General features: G+C 48.4%; 1 protein-coding gene and 1 long non-coding RNA gene across 3 annotated transcripts in view; one reads left to right on the top strand and one right to left on the bottom strand.

Moving 5' to 3' along the window:
* The first annotated feature begins 202 nt into the window (after window positions 1-202).
* ANKDD1A (ankyrin repeat and death domain containing 1A) overlaps window positions 203-12,900 on the top strand; it is a 13,033-nt gene continuing 335 nt past the window's right edge. The window contains 13 exon segments of the mRNA XM_009635042.2: window positions 203-2,415; window positions 3,101-3,199; window positions 3,805-3,903; window positions 4,389-4,493; window positions 5,364-5,462; window positions 5,896-5,994; window positions 7,113-7,211; window positions 7,836-7,934; window positions 8,181-8,279; window positions 9,242-9,340; window positions 10,702-10,797; window positions 11,911-12,112; window positions 12,813-12,899. Of these exon segments, the coding sequence (XP_009633337.2) occupies window positions 2,251-2,415; window positions 3,101-3,199; window positions 3,805-3,903; window positions 4,389-4,493; window positions 5,364-5,462; window positions 5,896-5,994; window positions 7,113-7,211; window positions 7,836-7,934; window positions 8,181-8,279; window positions 9,242-9,340; window positions 10,702-10,797; window positions 11,911-12,112; window positions 12,813-12,899 (1,447 nt within the window). The 5' untranslated portion in view covers window positions 203-2,250.
* Window positions 10,795-12,819, bottom strand: LOC118451903. Of its 2 annotated transcripts, none has more exons than XR_004841483.1 (3): window positions 12,738-12,819; window positions 11,428-11,621; window positions 10,795-10,879 (listed from the first exon to the last, which is right to left on the bottom strand). It is a non-coding gene; the product is annotated as an uncharacterized LOC118451903 (long non-coding RNA). The 2 variants fall into 2 exon arrangements; XR_004841484.1 differs by lacking the exon at window positions 12,738-12,819 and adding an exon at window positions 11,842-11,948.

Genomic DNA, 12,900 nt, shown 5'->3' with positions numbered 1-12,900 from the left:
CGCCGGGCCCGCGGCGGGGGGCTCGGGGGCAGGGCCGAGGTGCTTAAAGAATAACGAGACGGACAAAAATCCGTTCAGAAACGAACCGGGCGTATAACCTAGGCGGGGAATCGAGACTGCTTTTGCCCCAGGACATCCTGTACCCCGTAAGATGCTGCAAATAACACCGGTACCCCCCGCTTGGGCGTTTTGGCCCCCTTTATCCACCAGTCCCCAGCCGTACTGGGCTGTCTTTGTGTCCTGCAGCCTCAGGCAGAGCCCGGCGGGCAGTTTTAGTGCATTTCTTCGCAAGCCTTTCATCTGCTTTGCTGCATTTTAAAAATCTCTTGCATAATAAACTGCCCGTGAGTTGGTGCATTGCACTGAGGGTAAAGCACTTAAATTGTTTACCACGCTGTTTGGGATAACTGAATTCATATTCAGTACCGTAAGGTACGAAATACTCCGGAACCTGAGCTTGAAAGGGAAGGAAAACTGCAAAATACCTATTGAAATGCTGCCGTTGGACGGGTGCATGCCATGATGAGGAGTGCATTTACATTTACATTACAATTTACATTGCTAGCTTTGCCGGTGTGGACACCAAGTAGGAAACTCAGGCTGTGAAATTGTTTCCCATGTGGTGCTGACCATAAATAAACTGCGGCTTCTGCAGCTGTAGCGGTGCAAGGTTTGTTACTGCATCTTCACAGGTAGCGGAAAGAATAAACGAGTCAAGGGACAGTTCAGCGTCTCTTGACAGCGATGCTTTGTGTGATCGTAAAATGTAAGAACACGTTTCTGTCACCTGGAGAGCAGGGGCAGCAGCATTTGCTTAACTGAAACGTAGGATTTACTCCGCTGAACAGAGATAAGCATTTGCAAGGAGGTAGTATCCGTGTAACCATTCGTGTTAACAATTTATATAAAATCCACAGGTTTTTCCCAAGTTCTCCTGATACTTCCTTCTCAAATTAAGGGTCCATGTGGTGTGGAAATGCAGTCCCATTAACACACCAGACCAGATGAGAACAGGGTCTTGATATACTGGTCCTGCAGAAATCAGTGTCCAGATTGTATTGCCTTTGTTGTAGCAGCAGGTCCAACGCTCTTGAATGATCCTGTCTGGTATTAAGATTTCTGTTATTCGTCTTTTTCTTGAGCTAATGGGTTTTGTTTGAAGGTAAGAGGAACAGGAATTGGAGGATGGGGTCTATCTCTGCTGCCCTGAGAGTACACGGTAGGGGTGCCTTTCTTCTGTCCCCTCCAGGGAGAAATGGGGTAGTGCTATTCAGACAGAAAGCCTCTTGTTTATCTCCTCAGTGTGGTGGAATGGGAACAGTAATATGTTTCGCTGCCTCTTCCATGGTGTGTGGTTAGTGTCCAGTCGATACGGTGGTAGAAACTGAAGTTGCACTGAGCCCCTGCTACCCTCAAACAGCAGCCTGAGATGTGCAGAAATGTAGAAGAGAGCAAAGCACCTGAGCCAGCTCTCCAGCGGGCTGTGACAGGCTGAGGGTCTGACTCAAGCACTTCTTGAAACAATTCCCCCAAAGCACTAGGGCAGAGACTGAGTCCAACAAAAACTGACACCAGCCTTGCCAAAAACCTTGAGAAGCCTCCCTGTGGTGCTGCGGCAGGCCCAGAGTCACAGCCTTGCTCTCGTTTCTTGGCAGGAAGGTTTGTTCGATCAAGGAGAAGATTGCTGGGGCAAGGCCCAGCATGGAGACTAAACACCCTTAAATTGTGCCTAACTGTGCAGGACAAATGCTGCCGGTTGTGGTAAATTATGTGCAGAACTGCCACGGTCTATTAAGAGATGCAACACTAATCACAGGCCAGACTGGCAGTTTTGTGCTGCTTGGCTGATTCAGGTTGCCCGGAGGGGGACAGCAGGACCATGTGTGAATGCCTCCTTGTAGAGCAGTGGGATGTAAGCAGAGGGATGGAGGAAAGGGTCTGGGTCATCTGCCCGAGCCCTCATCATCTGCCTGGGCCTCGGAGGATGCCAGCCCTAATGGATCAAAAGGTTTTGGGGCTGGAGCAAGTCCATGCAAACAGAGAAAGGCCCTGAATTAGAAGAGAAGCTGGTAGGACTGGAAGAGCACCGATGTGGCACAGGGGTACTCAGGGAAGGGGAGATAGTGGGAGAGGACAAATCCAGCAAACATGCCAACATCTGCAGGGCTGGGAGTCTTGCTGGAAGAATCTTTCTGCAGTCATCCTTGAAGCCACCGGGGCTGGTGAGACGAAGGGGAGGTTTGTTGGGGCATGCTGCTCCGTGCTCCTTGCCAGCACTGTTTTAATGCCCGCTCTTCTGTCTCTGCTGCAGTGCTTCGTTCAGAGAAGGAGTTCCACGATGCAGCGAAGCGTAATGACACGTCCAGGATGGAGGAGCTCATCAGGAGAGGGGTTGACATCAAAGCTAAAAGCAATGTAAGTCCTGGGTTTTTCCACCTCTAAGCTGCAGGAAGCGCTGAGGGTGTGTTTCAGAACTGCAGCTCCTTAATGCTACTCTCCCCATTAGCTGCTCAGTTGGTTAAAGGTTTAAAATACACCACCCAGTGCTAAATAGCGCCTGTAGCAACTGAGCAGTTTCACAACACGCTGGAACCCACAGCACTGTCATCCTGGCCAGACTGAAAAGTTGCAAGCGCTGAGGGAGGGTGATAATTTATGGTCCCGCTTGAAACTTGTGTGCCAGATACACATGGCTGCAATGAAAGGCTTTGATTTTCCTATCTCTTTACACCAAGCCTGTGAGACTAACTCAGTTCCTGGTGCAGGTCTCCCCTTGTTGACCAGTACGTTCCTGGAAATACAAGATTGCGCCCATCCCTATTGTTTCAATCTGTTTATCCGTGGTTAGCGATGTTTCTCATTTGTGTGCTGTTGTTACAGTCCATAACTGCAGTTTCTGAATAGAAGGTGACTAGCAGAGGTCACCATCTGCCTGACAAGAGAGCAAAGAGACAGAGGGCTGTGTCCAAAGAAACCCTGCACAGTGCGGGAAATTCTGGCTCCATGGATGGCAAAGGAGATTTTGGCCTTCAGGAAGGTTGTCGGATACACATGCACTCTGCATACCTCAGCCTTCCCTCTCTCCTTCCTTGCCTTCCAGACAGACCGGACTGCCCTGCACTGGGCTGCGGGAGCAGGGAATGTGGATGCTGTGCGACTGCTCCTGGATCATGATGTCCCAGTGGATGATGAAGACAGCGTACGAAGGCGAATCTCCCTCGCGTGTCCTGCAAATGCGTTCTGTGTTGGGGGAGCGCCGGGGACTGGGTGCTGGGCTGGCTGTTACAGACCGCACCTTTGCCCTGGGTGGGTGGCGCAAGGCATTGCGGTGCTTGGGAAGCTGTGGCCTCCCTGCCAAGGCAGGGGCAGTGCCTTTCTGGAGCAAGCCTTGTTTTCAGATGTGCCTGGGCTGTCTTTTGGCCTTTTCCTCACATGCGCAGTGGCCTGGAAGTAGGCTGGTAGAATCTGTGAGGTTTTCTGTGTGGCATGGGGATGCTTGGCTGCTTCTGGTCGTGTTGTTGGGGCTTGTGGGAAGACAGTGACAGCCAGCAAGTTCTCTCTCCCCCATAACAACCAGGCTAATACTCACCATTGCCTAGGGAGTGGCACTCAAGAGGCAAGTCTCTGCTCAGCTGCTGCAAACATCTGTGGCAGGAATAATAGTAATTGGACAAAGTGCGGGTAAAAGAAACCCAGAGAGAAACAAAAATACTTGGGAGACTTCATGAAGCTGGAGGGACAGCTTCTCTCCAGGATGGGGATGGTGGTTGCAGTTTAGCTGTAAGTATCTCTCTTCTCTTCCAGTTTGGAATGAATGCGCTTCTCCTGTCTGCCTGGTTTGGCCACCTCCGTGTCCTGCAGATCCTCGTCAATGCTGGGGCCAAGATTAACTGTGTCAATAGGGTGAGAGAGTCTCCCTCCGTGGGTCCGTCACGCAGCTCCAGACAGTTATGGGGGTGGGGAGAGAGGCTTACCTGTTGCTGCTTACCTACCTTACTTACTAGCTAAAGCAATTGTGTGTGACAGAATCTGCTATGAGGATTGCCACCTGCACTTCTGCCTTAGCCCTAAAACAGGTGTAATAATTGTAGCTATAGAGATGTGTACTGCTTTCTCAGCTCATTTGTGCAGGGGTGATGTGGAAGGTGTTACAGAAATGGGAAGTGGGTTTAGCGAGTTGGCAGTCCATGTATTTCAAAACAGATCTTGGTTGAGAAAGGGAGCATTAATACTTCAGTCATAACTTGCTGTCTGCAGCACAAACTAGTTTATCCCTAGAGGTGCAGGGAGGCATGGAATGGGTCTTTGCTAACAGGAACAGGTTGTTAAAAGAGACTGTCCTGCAGTCTTGCACTTGTTAAACGAATGGTCCTTTATGTCCTCTCCAGAATGGCAGGAACCTGCTCCACTGTGCGGCTCAGAGGGGACACATCCAGGTGATGGAGTTCATCATGGAGGACCTGGAGGACGTGTGTGTGGATAAGACAGACAAGGTGGGAAGGCTTTGTTTCATGAGGTCTGGTCTTGCTCTGCTGAGCTTGGCGGAAACATTGCCCTTGGTCTTGGGAAGAGACTCAGTCAGATACTACTCCTGCAGAACCAAGGGTATCCCACACAGCTTCTGGCCCTTCTGCAGAGGGGGGCTTAGGCATGGTGAAGATTCTGACTCTGATCAAGCTTTGGCAGCCAAGGCTTCCCAGTGTAGCCTTTTGCAGAATGAATTCAGAAATCTTGGTGTCCTTTTGTGCAGCTGATGCTCCAGGGGGTATTGTAGGTAAGCCATAACCAAGGGTAACCCTCTCCCAGCGTGTTCCAGTGTTAGCTGATCTTGTTCCTGAAGACAGCAAAGGAGCACAGAGGAGCTGGTGCACACTCTTTTCCACTCCCTGGCCTTCATGGTTCCTAGAGTGATCCCCACTCTGATACTTGGGAGTTAAATGAGGTAACAAGAGATCTGCCTTTCCCCAAAAGGGGTTCTGACTCACTCGATAACTGGGGTCTCAGATTCTAATGCCATTTTTTCATCCTTAGCTGCTTTTAGTAAACTATTTATTATCCTCTGTTTATATGAAATAAACACGGAGAAGTTCTATTTTCCAGTGTTTGGTGAGGCCAGTGTGCTTGGAGTTGTTAGCCCCAGCAGGTAGTTCTGTTCACCTTGTTTTGTTAGGGTCATCCCAAATGTAAAGCAGAATAAAAGTTAGCAACAGAATAAAAGATAACTATTTCTGGAGTGCAGCACTTTTTCCCCCTGTGGATTGGGTTATTGCCCAAGGCATTATTCTGTTGCTTGCAGCAGATGATCTAATCTTGTGCTTTCTGAGCCTTTCTTGGACTGTATTTCTTTCTGTTTCCTTTCAAAGATGGACAGGACAGCGTTTCACCTGGCTGCAGAGTATGGGAGGCTGGAGGTGGTGGAGTTCCTACTTCAACTGGGTTGCTCTCACAGTGCCAAGGACAAGGTATGGGCATAAAACCACATACAAGGGAGGTAAAGTCCAAGGATTGGAGGATGTAAAAGTCAGGGAGCAGGATACAAAATGAAGCTCCTGCAGTCAAGCTGCCAGCAGTTGTAACTATGGTTGTGGGATGTCAGGGCTTTTCTTCCCTATCCACTTGCAAACTGTTTGCTCTTCAGACTGTGTTGGATTGCTCTCCAGGACTTTCCAGACAGGATACACAGCAATACAGAATACACACCTGGTGGACCATGTTCCAGTTTAAGGTAGCTGGATTTCTTACCTCCCTGCTGCACCTATTAGAAGACTTCTTCAGCCTCGTGCTTCTGGTTACAACCTCCTTTTCAGTCACGCTGGATGTACTCTGTGCAAAGCTGTGGTGTATGAACACTCAGTCCTGTGATACATATATGTACGAAGTGATGTTTTCTTTCAGGAAGAAAATACAGCATTGCATTTAGCTGCTAAAAATGGATATCTCTCTGTGCTGCAGAAGATTATAGATGTTGGAGTGGACCTTGATGAAAAGAACTTAGTAAGTACATTTAACTGAAATGAAAACCGTATCAGTTTTGCCATTTCCCTCCCTAGAAATATTCCCCTGCCAGTCATCAGGCTGAATAGTCAGTATTGACAGAAGAGGTTTAGAAAATAGCTGATTTTATCTAAAGCATACGTGTGTAAATGCAGGTCACACTTGCAGAGTATCAGTGAAAGGCAACATCCTTCTTGGACCAATATGCAATTCTAACGTTGCCTTTTCTTCCTGCTGTATCTGCTGACCTACCTTATCACTCCACTTAATCTCCCTTTTTCTCCCTGACCTTTCTACATTCAAGTGCCTGAATGGTTATTGAGTGTGTTTTAAACTAAGCTTCACTACGCTTTATAGTATTGACTCAGTCACTGAACATATGGACCTTCTGTTTGAGATCGCTCTTTGACAGACCTGCTTTGGAAGATTATGTGGCTGGAACATAGTTAATGATTTAGATAGCAAATACTGGCTTAGTAACGCTGTTATTTATTCCGGGGCACACTCCCAATTAGGTTTATCAGCAATTTTTTTAGTCTTACTTGGTTACTGTCTTTGAAAAGTGTATTTGATTGTGATTAAGATCTAAAAGAAAAGGGAAACCACCTTCTGTGGTAACTCTGGTAGCATTTATCTTCCCCCAGATGAGCTGCCCTTTGTGCAAAAAGCAGCAATAAAACCAGACAGGAATTCTGCTTGTTTCTTGTAAAGAAATGAGCTGCAGCCCTCAGAAGGGAGAACTAGTGGTTGAGGGCCACGGGCTTCTAGTTCTACCTATGGCTGTTTCTGGGCTACCCTAGGAAAATGGATCGTCTTCATTGTCCACATGAAATCCTTTTTTGTTTGCTAATGGGCTGAACGGGAGAAAAGATGATGAACATGATGTCTGTCTCGTGGCCCATGGGCCAGCTGCTTCCAGTGGTGTAAGGACAGAGCAGTACTCTGATATGTCAGTGGCAGGTAATTGCATCCTTTAGTTTCCTAACAATCACCCTGGCCCTCAGAATTGGTATTTTAACATGTCATGGACTCAGGAGATGGGGTAGAGGCTCATTCTGCTCTTTTGTCTTGGCCTTGTCTACAGAAATGCTTCTTGTCTCCTTTTTTGCCTTGTCCAGGAAGGACTTACAGCTCTGCACCTGGCTGCTGAGGGGGGTCACAGTGACTGTGTGAAGCTGCTCGTGGAAACAGGAGCCGATGTCAATGCCCAAACCCAGGTGAGTTCTGGACAGAGCAGTAGTTTGATATGTCAGTGGCAGGTAATTGCATCCTAACAATCACCCTGGCCCTCAGAATTGGTATTTTAACATGTCATGGACTCAGGAGATGGGGTAGAGGGCTCATTCTGCTCTTTTGTCTTGGCCTTGTCTACAGAAATGCTTCTTGTCTCCTTTTTTGCCTTGTCCAGGAAGGACTTACAGCTCTGCACCTGGCTGCTGAGGGGGGTCACAGTGACTGTGTGAAGCTGCTCGTGGAAACAGGAGCCGATGTCAATGCCCAAACCCAGGTGAGTTCTGGGGGGGCAATTCCATTTCCAGACACTACTTTGTGGATTTTTGCCCAGACTTCCCACGGATGGCTCCCGTTATCGGGTCAGGCTGTGTGGAGCCCAGCACTTCAGGGAGTCCAGAGGAAAGTACACATGGCTTTGTACAAAGAGGCAGACGAAGCTGCCCTGGGACTGGTCTGGCTGTGGAGACAATCTCTATGAATTTGTCTGTATGGGGGCATGGGGCTCTCCCAGGAGGGAAGCAGGGTGATCTCTGTGGACAGTCTGTACAAACTGCAGCTTCCAGGAAGGAATCCTGACTCATACCCATCTCTTCTGCTGTGCCTCTCAGAAGAAGATGAATTGCCTTCATTACGCAGCACTGCATGGCTATGAAGAGATAGCCAGGATCCTCATGGATGCAGGAATCCACACAGACGCTGTTAATCACGTAAGTCCTGCTCAATGCTCTCATCACTTACAAAAGGGCAAAGCCAGTTTGCGGAGCTGTTCAAGAGCACAAAGCAACTCTGCAAGGACCAGTGCTGCTGCGGGGTCTGTGCTTACAGGACACTGTCCCCAGTCTGCCCCCAGTCCAGGCTGGCAGCTCTCTTAGAACAGGACATGCTGGGTGCTGTGTGGTCCTTTCAGTGCCATGAGCTAAACTTTTCCTAAGCGCAGGGTCTTCTTTCCACAGCAAAGCGCATCAGCGATGCACATTGCGGTACTGCAGAACTTCCCAGCCATGGTGAAGCTCTTCATCGATGCGGAGTGTGACCTTGACATTCCAGACAATGTAAGAGTGCAGCTCCTGTTCTTTGTCTTTGAAATGTGAACCCATTTCATGGGGGATTTGATCACCTTGGGGACAGGATTAAAGAGGCGTGCTTTAAAATGGGGAAAACCTGGAAGTGCATCTTAGGAACATGAGAATTGTGGAATGATGCAGAGTGTTGCAGTGAGGTAATCGCTTGATGGCATTCAACATGTGGGCTGTGCCATGTCCCTGGGACCTGTGCACAGAGACATTGCATAGTCAGACTCTCTCCTCCCTGATGGAAGCAGGAGACAGAAATTTCAGCCTGAAAGATATTCTGCAGAGTGTCTGGGGGGCTGAGAATGGGAGGCAGACCTGGAGGTAGCTGGATGCCTCACCAAATTGTAATTTCATGAATGAGGGGCTTTGCTAACAAACGTGTAACTTCTTTGTAATGTTTCAGTTAATGTTCATTCTTCTAGTGATGTTCTCTCCTGATGACACCATAAAATTGCCACATTTTCTACTTGATTTTAGTTGTTTCCATTAAACAATACCAAGGTGCATACAGTTTACAGTCTATACACATTAACCCGTCCCTCTGTCCCGGGAACAAAGAATTGGCAAAGGTCCTTTCCTCCCTTGGCCAAACTATCTGCCTACAGAAATTTTTTAAATAACAGGAAAAAGTGTAGCCCTATAAATGACCCTAGGGAGCTTTATGGAACTGAAGAGGTTCCTTTTGACAAAAATGTTATCAGGGCAGCTTCCTAGTGCTGGTGCTGGGACAGGGACAGACCAGTTCTGCTCAGCCTGAGGAACCCAACTCCAGTTTGAGGTAGGAGGCTGTTTGGCCCTCAGTTTAAAAAGGGATAGAGGGAAAAGGAGAGTGGAGCTCACGGCTTTCTTACAGCGCTTCCTCCTGGTGTTGTTCCATCCTCTCCTTCCAGCCTTGCACTTGTCCTTCTCTGAAACGTAGTCCTGTCACCTTCCTTCTGCAGAGGCAGCAGACCTCACTCCACATCGCTGCAGAGCATGGCAGGCAGGACATTGCCGAGATGATTCTCGTTGCAGGAGTTAATCTGAAGCTAACAGACAAGGTAAATGTCTCCATGGGTTGAATGGATTCTGTGGTGGTATGGAGGGAAAATATGGATGGTCTTTGCCACCGTTCTTCATAATTTTCAAGGAAGGCTGGATATTTCCAGGGGTAAGGCCTTGAAACACTGCTGAGTAGGTTATTTTGATGTGTTTTCCAGGAAAGAAGTGACTGGTTCTTAGGAAGGTAGAAAACAGTTCACACAATGAGCACACTTTTTCTTCTCAGAGTTGTTCTAGTTCCTTCTACTTCTGGTTGTGCTATCATGCACATTAATATCAAAGATCTTCTCAAATAATGATAAATAATATACCTCAAGAATTACAGCACATGTGTTTTAATAGATTAAAAGTATCTGGTTGGTATAGATCTGGCACTGGTGTCCAGGGCTTTTTCCCTCTAATTAAATCAACAAAAGGAATTCTAGAGGAATCAGGCAAGTTTGCCTGCAGCCTGAAAGCATGGTATGTGCCCAGAAAATGCTGAAGGGGACTTGGGCAGAGATTAAAACAGCATCTGCCATTCGCAGTAGGTTAAAGCACGTAACAGACTCAGAAGCCCCCTGGCTGAAACTGGCTTCAGCTGCAGTGAATGTTTGCCACCTTCCAGCAGCCTGCGGAACCGCAGTGAGACTCGGCACAGGGAACACATTCACTTTTTTCTGGGTGAAATTTGGTTTCTGTGCACATCTGAGGCTAGAACCGTTCTCACTGGCATGCCTGATGGTTGGGCTGGCTCGCTTTCCTTCATGCAACTTTCAAACCTTGTTCCTTTCTGCTAGACACTTTTAGATATAAATACAAATCCCCACCCAAATCCAAAATCATATTCATGTAAGGAGCATAGTTATGTTTTCAGAGTCCCATCAGCCTGTGCTCCTCCTACGAGACCATTTCTAATCATGCGTATGTGGAGCCTATAAAATGAATGAGATTGTATAAATCACTTCAGTTTCATGTGTCAGCAAACCTGCTGTGCACAAGGCTATAAAATGCCTTGGACTGTAGCGCTGAGCTTTGATGCCCGTGCCCATGTTACTGGTAGCCTGACAGCACCCTGCATCCACTGTGGGTTATGGGATGTGTTCCCAGCCGGCCCTGCCAAACAGGCAGATCCCCTCTGGCAACAGAGGAGATGCTGCAGAGCCTAAAAAATGACTCCCCATGCCCTGCACACAGTAGCTTGAAGGTAGCTCACATCCAAGGTGTTAACAGGTGGAGAGTAGGGGTCCTTCATCCCAGCTGGGTGCATCGCTCAACAGGCGGTACTGCCTGCTACTGCAGACTGCTGGGTGGGCTTGGAGGTTGTACCTTCTAAGCGTGCGAGGTCTTTTCCAGCTCATTTTTCCCCTTCTAATTTCAGCAAGGGAAAACATCTCTGGATGTCGCCGCCCGAGGCAATCACATCAACTTGGCGGACATGATTATCAAAGCCGATCGGTTTTACAAATGGGAAAAGGTGAGTGGCTTACACCACCATCCGCTGCGCTTGCCCAGGCAGATGTAGCTTTATCCTCTCCATTGAGACTCCACATTACCAGCTGTCAAAAGGAAAAGAAATACAGGACATCCTGTGACAGCCTGACCTCTACTTTCATCACCTTACTTAAGAAAAACAAAAGTCCTCACCATGCCAACATCTAAAGGCTTTCCTTATTTAAAAAAAGCCTCTGTTGTTAAGAACCCCAGGCTGTGCTGAAGGGAACAAGGGTTTTCAAAGATTCTTTGGCAGCTGTTCCCAAAGCCCCGTGGAAGGGAGTGAGGCAGCATTAGTTCCTTTTCCCAGAAGGAGAAACAGAAGCACCAAGCAGGAAAATGCTTGGCCCAAGGTCGCCAAATGGGACGTGGGGAGGTTTTCAACAGCGGCAGGGAGGACACCTCTTGCGAGCAGAATGATGAGTTCTTGTTGGGGAGTCGTACAACCAACTTCCCCCTCCAAGTTCCCCACAGCCGGGGCTGTTCCTCCTGTGTTTCCCAGTTTGGCCCAGCAGCCTCTCTCCTCCCATGGCCCTGTGTGCAAGGCACAGCTGCTCACCCCCAGTCCCCCATCTGAAACCCTCCCTAACCCCAAACCTGCACCCAAACCAACCTGAGCAGAGGGCCTGCTGGAAATACAGCCAAGCATCCCATCCCCTGCATCTCCGTAAGACTTTGGGCATTCTCAGCAGCTTCAGGAGTAACGCTGTGTGTATCAGGCCCTGGCACAGGCTTCCCAGACAGCCCTAGGGAAGGGCATTTAGCCTCTTTGCAGGCTGGCATGGAAAAGGGGCTGAGCAGCTGCGCCTGTGTGGAAGGGGAGCAAGGAGAGTTAATTAAATGATTCTGCATACAAGCCCCAGATAAAAGGCACTGTAGAAATGCAAATTGCGATCCGCATGGGTTTCCACAGCAAAGCTGCTATTAACAGTATTTGTTAATATGCATGATTAGAACACAGCGAAACAAGGGAATAAAGAGAATAAAAAAGAAAGCCCAACAACATGCCGTGCCAGAATGAACTCACAGCGACCTGCAGAGCTGAGTGGTGTCCCTCTGCAGCGTCCCAACTGAAACCCCTGTTCCGGCTTTGCAGGACAATTTGAACAGCGACTCTGACTCCTGGGTGGCAAAGCACTTGACCTTTAAGCAAGATCACAGGCTGGAAACGCAGCACATCCGCTCGGTAATCTGGAGGTTGGCTACTAAGTACCTCAAACCTGGTGAATGGAAGAAGCTGGCACATTACTGGAAATTCACTGATGCTCACATTAGGGCCATTGAGCAACAATGGACAGGTATAAAACACTGCCCGGGTATTTGTCTTCCTTCCCTTGGCCTGTGTTTCTAGGAGCTAAGTCTGTAGTAATAGCAAAGCATGAAGAAAACCAGCTGGCTTATTTGAAACAACCAAAGGATCAGATTAAAAATCCCATTTTTAATGAATGCGGAGTTATCCACAGACTGGAATTTGTCTAGGAATGAAGCACACAAGCCTGGTGGTTAGTGGGCCATTGCTCCCTCCTGAGGCGCTCGCCAGACCTGTGAGCGCTCGCTACAATTCTTGTTCTATAGGTCAGAAGAAACTTGCTGGTTTTATTTTTTTCTCTAAAGGAGCAAGGCAGGAGCGAAGTCCCATTTAGAATTTAAGAGTTATGTTAGCAGAAGCAGGTTCTGAGTGTCAGAAACAGATGCCTGCTGGTTTGGTTACTGTAAGGACGCCTGTAGTTTGCACAACGGGAGCAAGGGGCTAAGCCATGCTCTGAAGGCAAAAATCCTGTATTGCTGTGAAAGGTTGTCTGACAAGCCTCCGTTAGGTTTAACATTAACCTAGCAACCACACCACAACTAGGAATTCAGCCAAACTGTACATGAGAGCCTCCTAGTAAAATCCAAAGAGGAGGGAGGGGTGTCTGAACCCACCAAATCAGAAGTACGCTCTGGCCAGGGCTGCAGGCTACGCAGTGCAGGATTTCAGCCGCGGTTTGATCTTGCCAGGCACCAAAAGCTACAGGGAGCACGGCCACAGGATGCTGCTTATCTGGCTCCACGGTGTGATCACGGCAGGGGAAAATCCCATCAAGGG

The sequence above is a fragment of the Egretta garzetta genome, unplaced genomic scaffold (genome assembly GCF_000687185.1).
Source record: "Egretta garzetta isolate BGI_Z169 unplaced genomic scaffold, ASM68718v1 scaffold322, whole genome shotgun sequence".
Taxonomy (NCBI): domain Eukaryota; kingdom Metazoa; phylum Chordata; class Aves; order Pelecaniformes; family Ardeidae; genus Egretta; species Egretta garzetta.
This window is presented reverse-complemented; position numbering and strand designations above follow the sequence as displayed.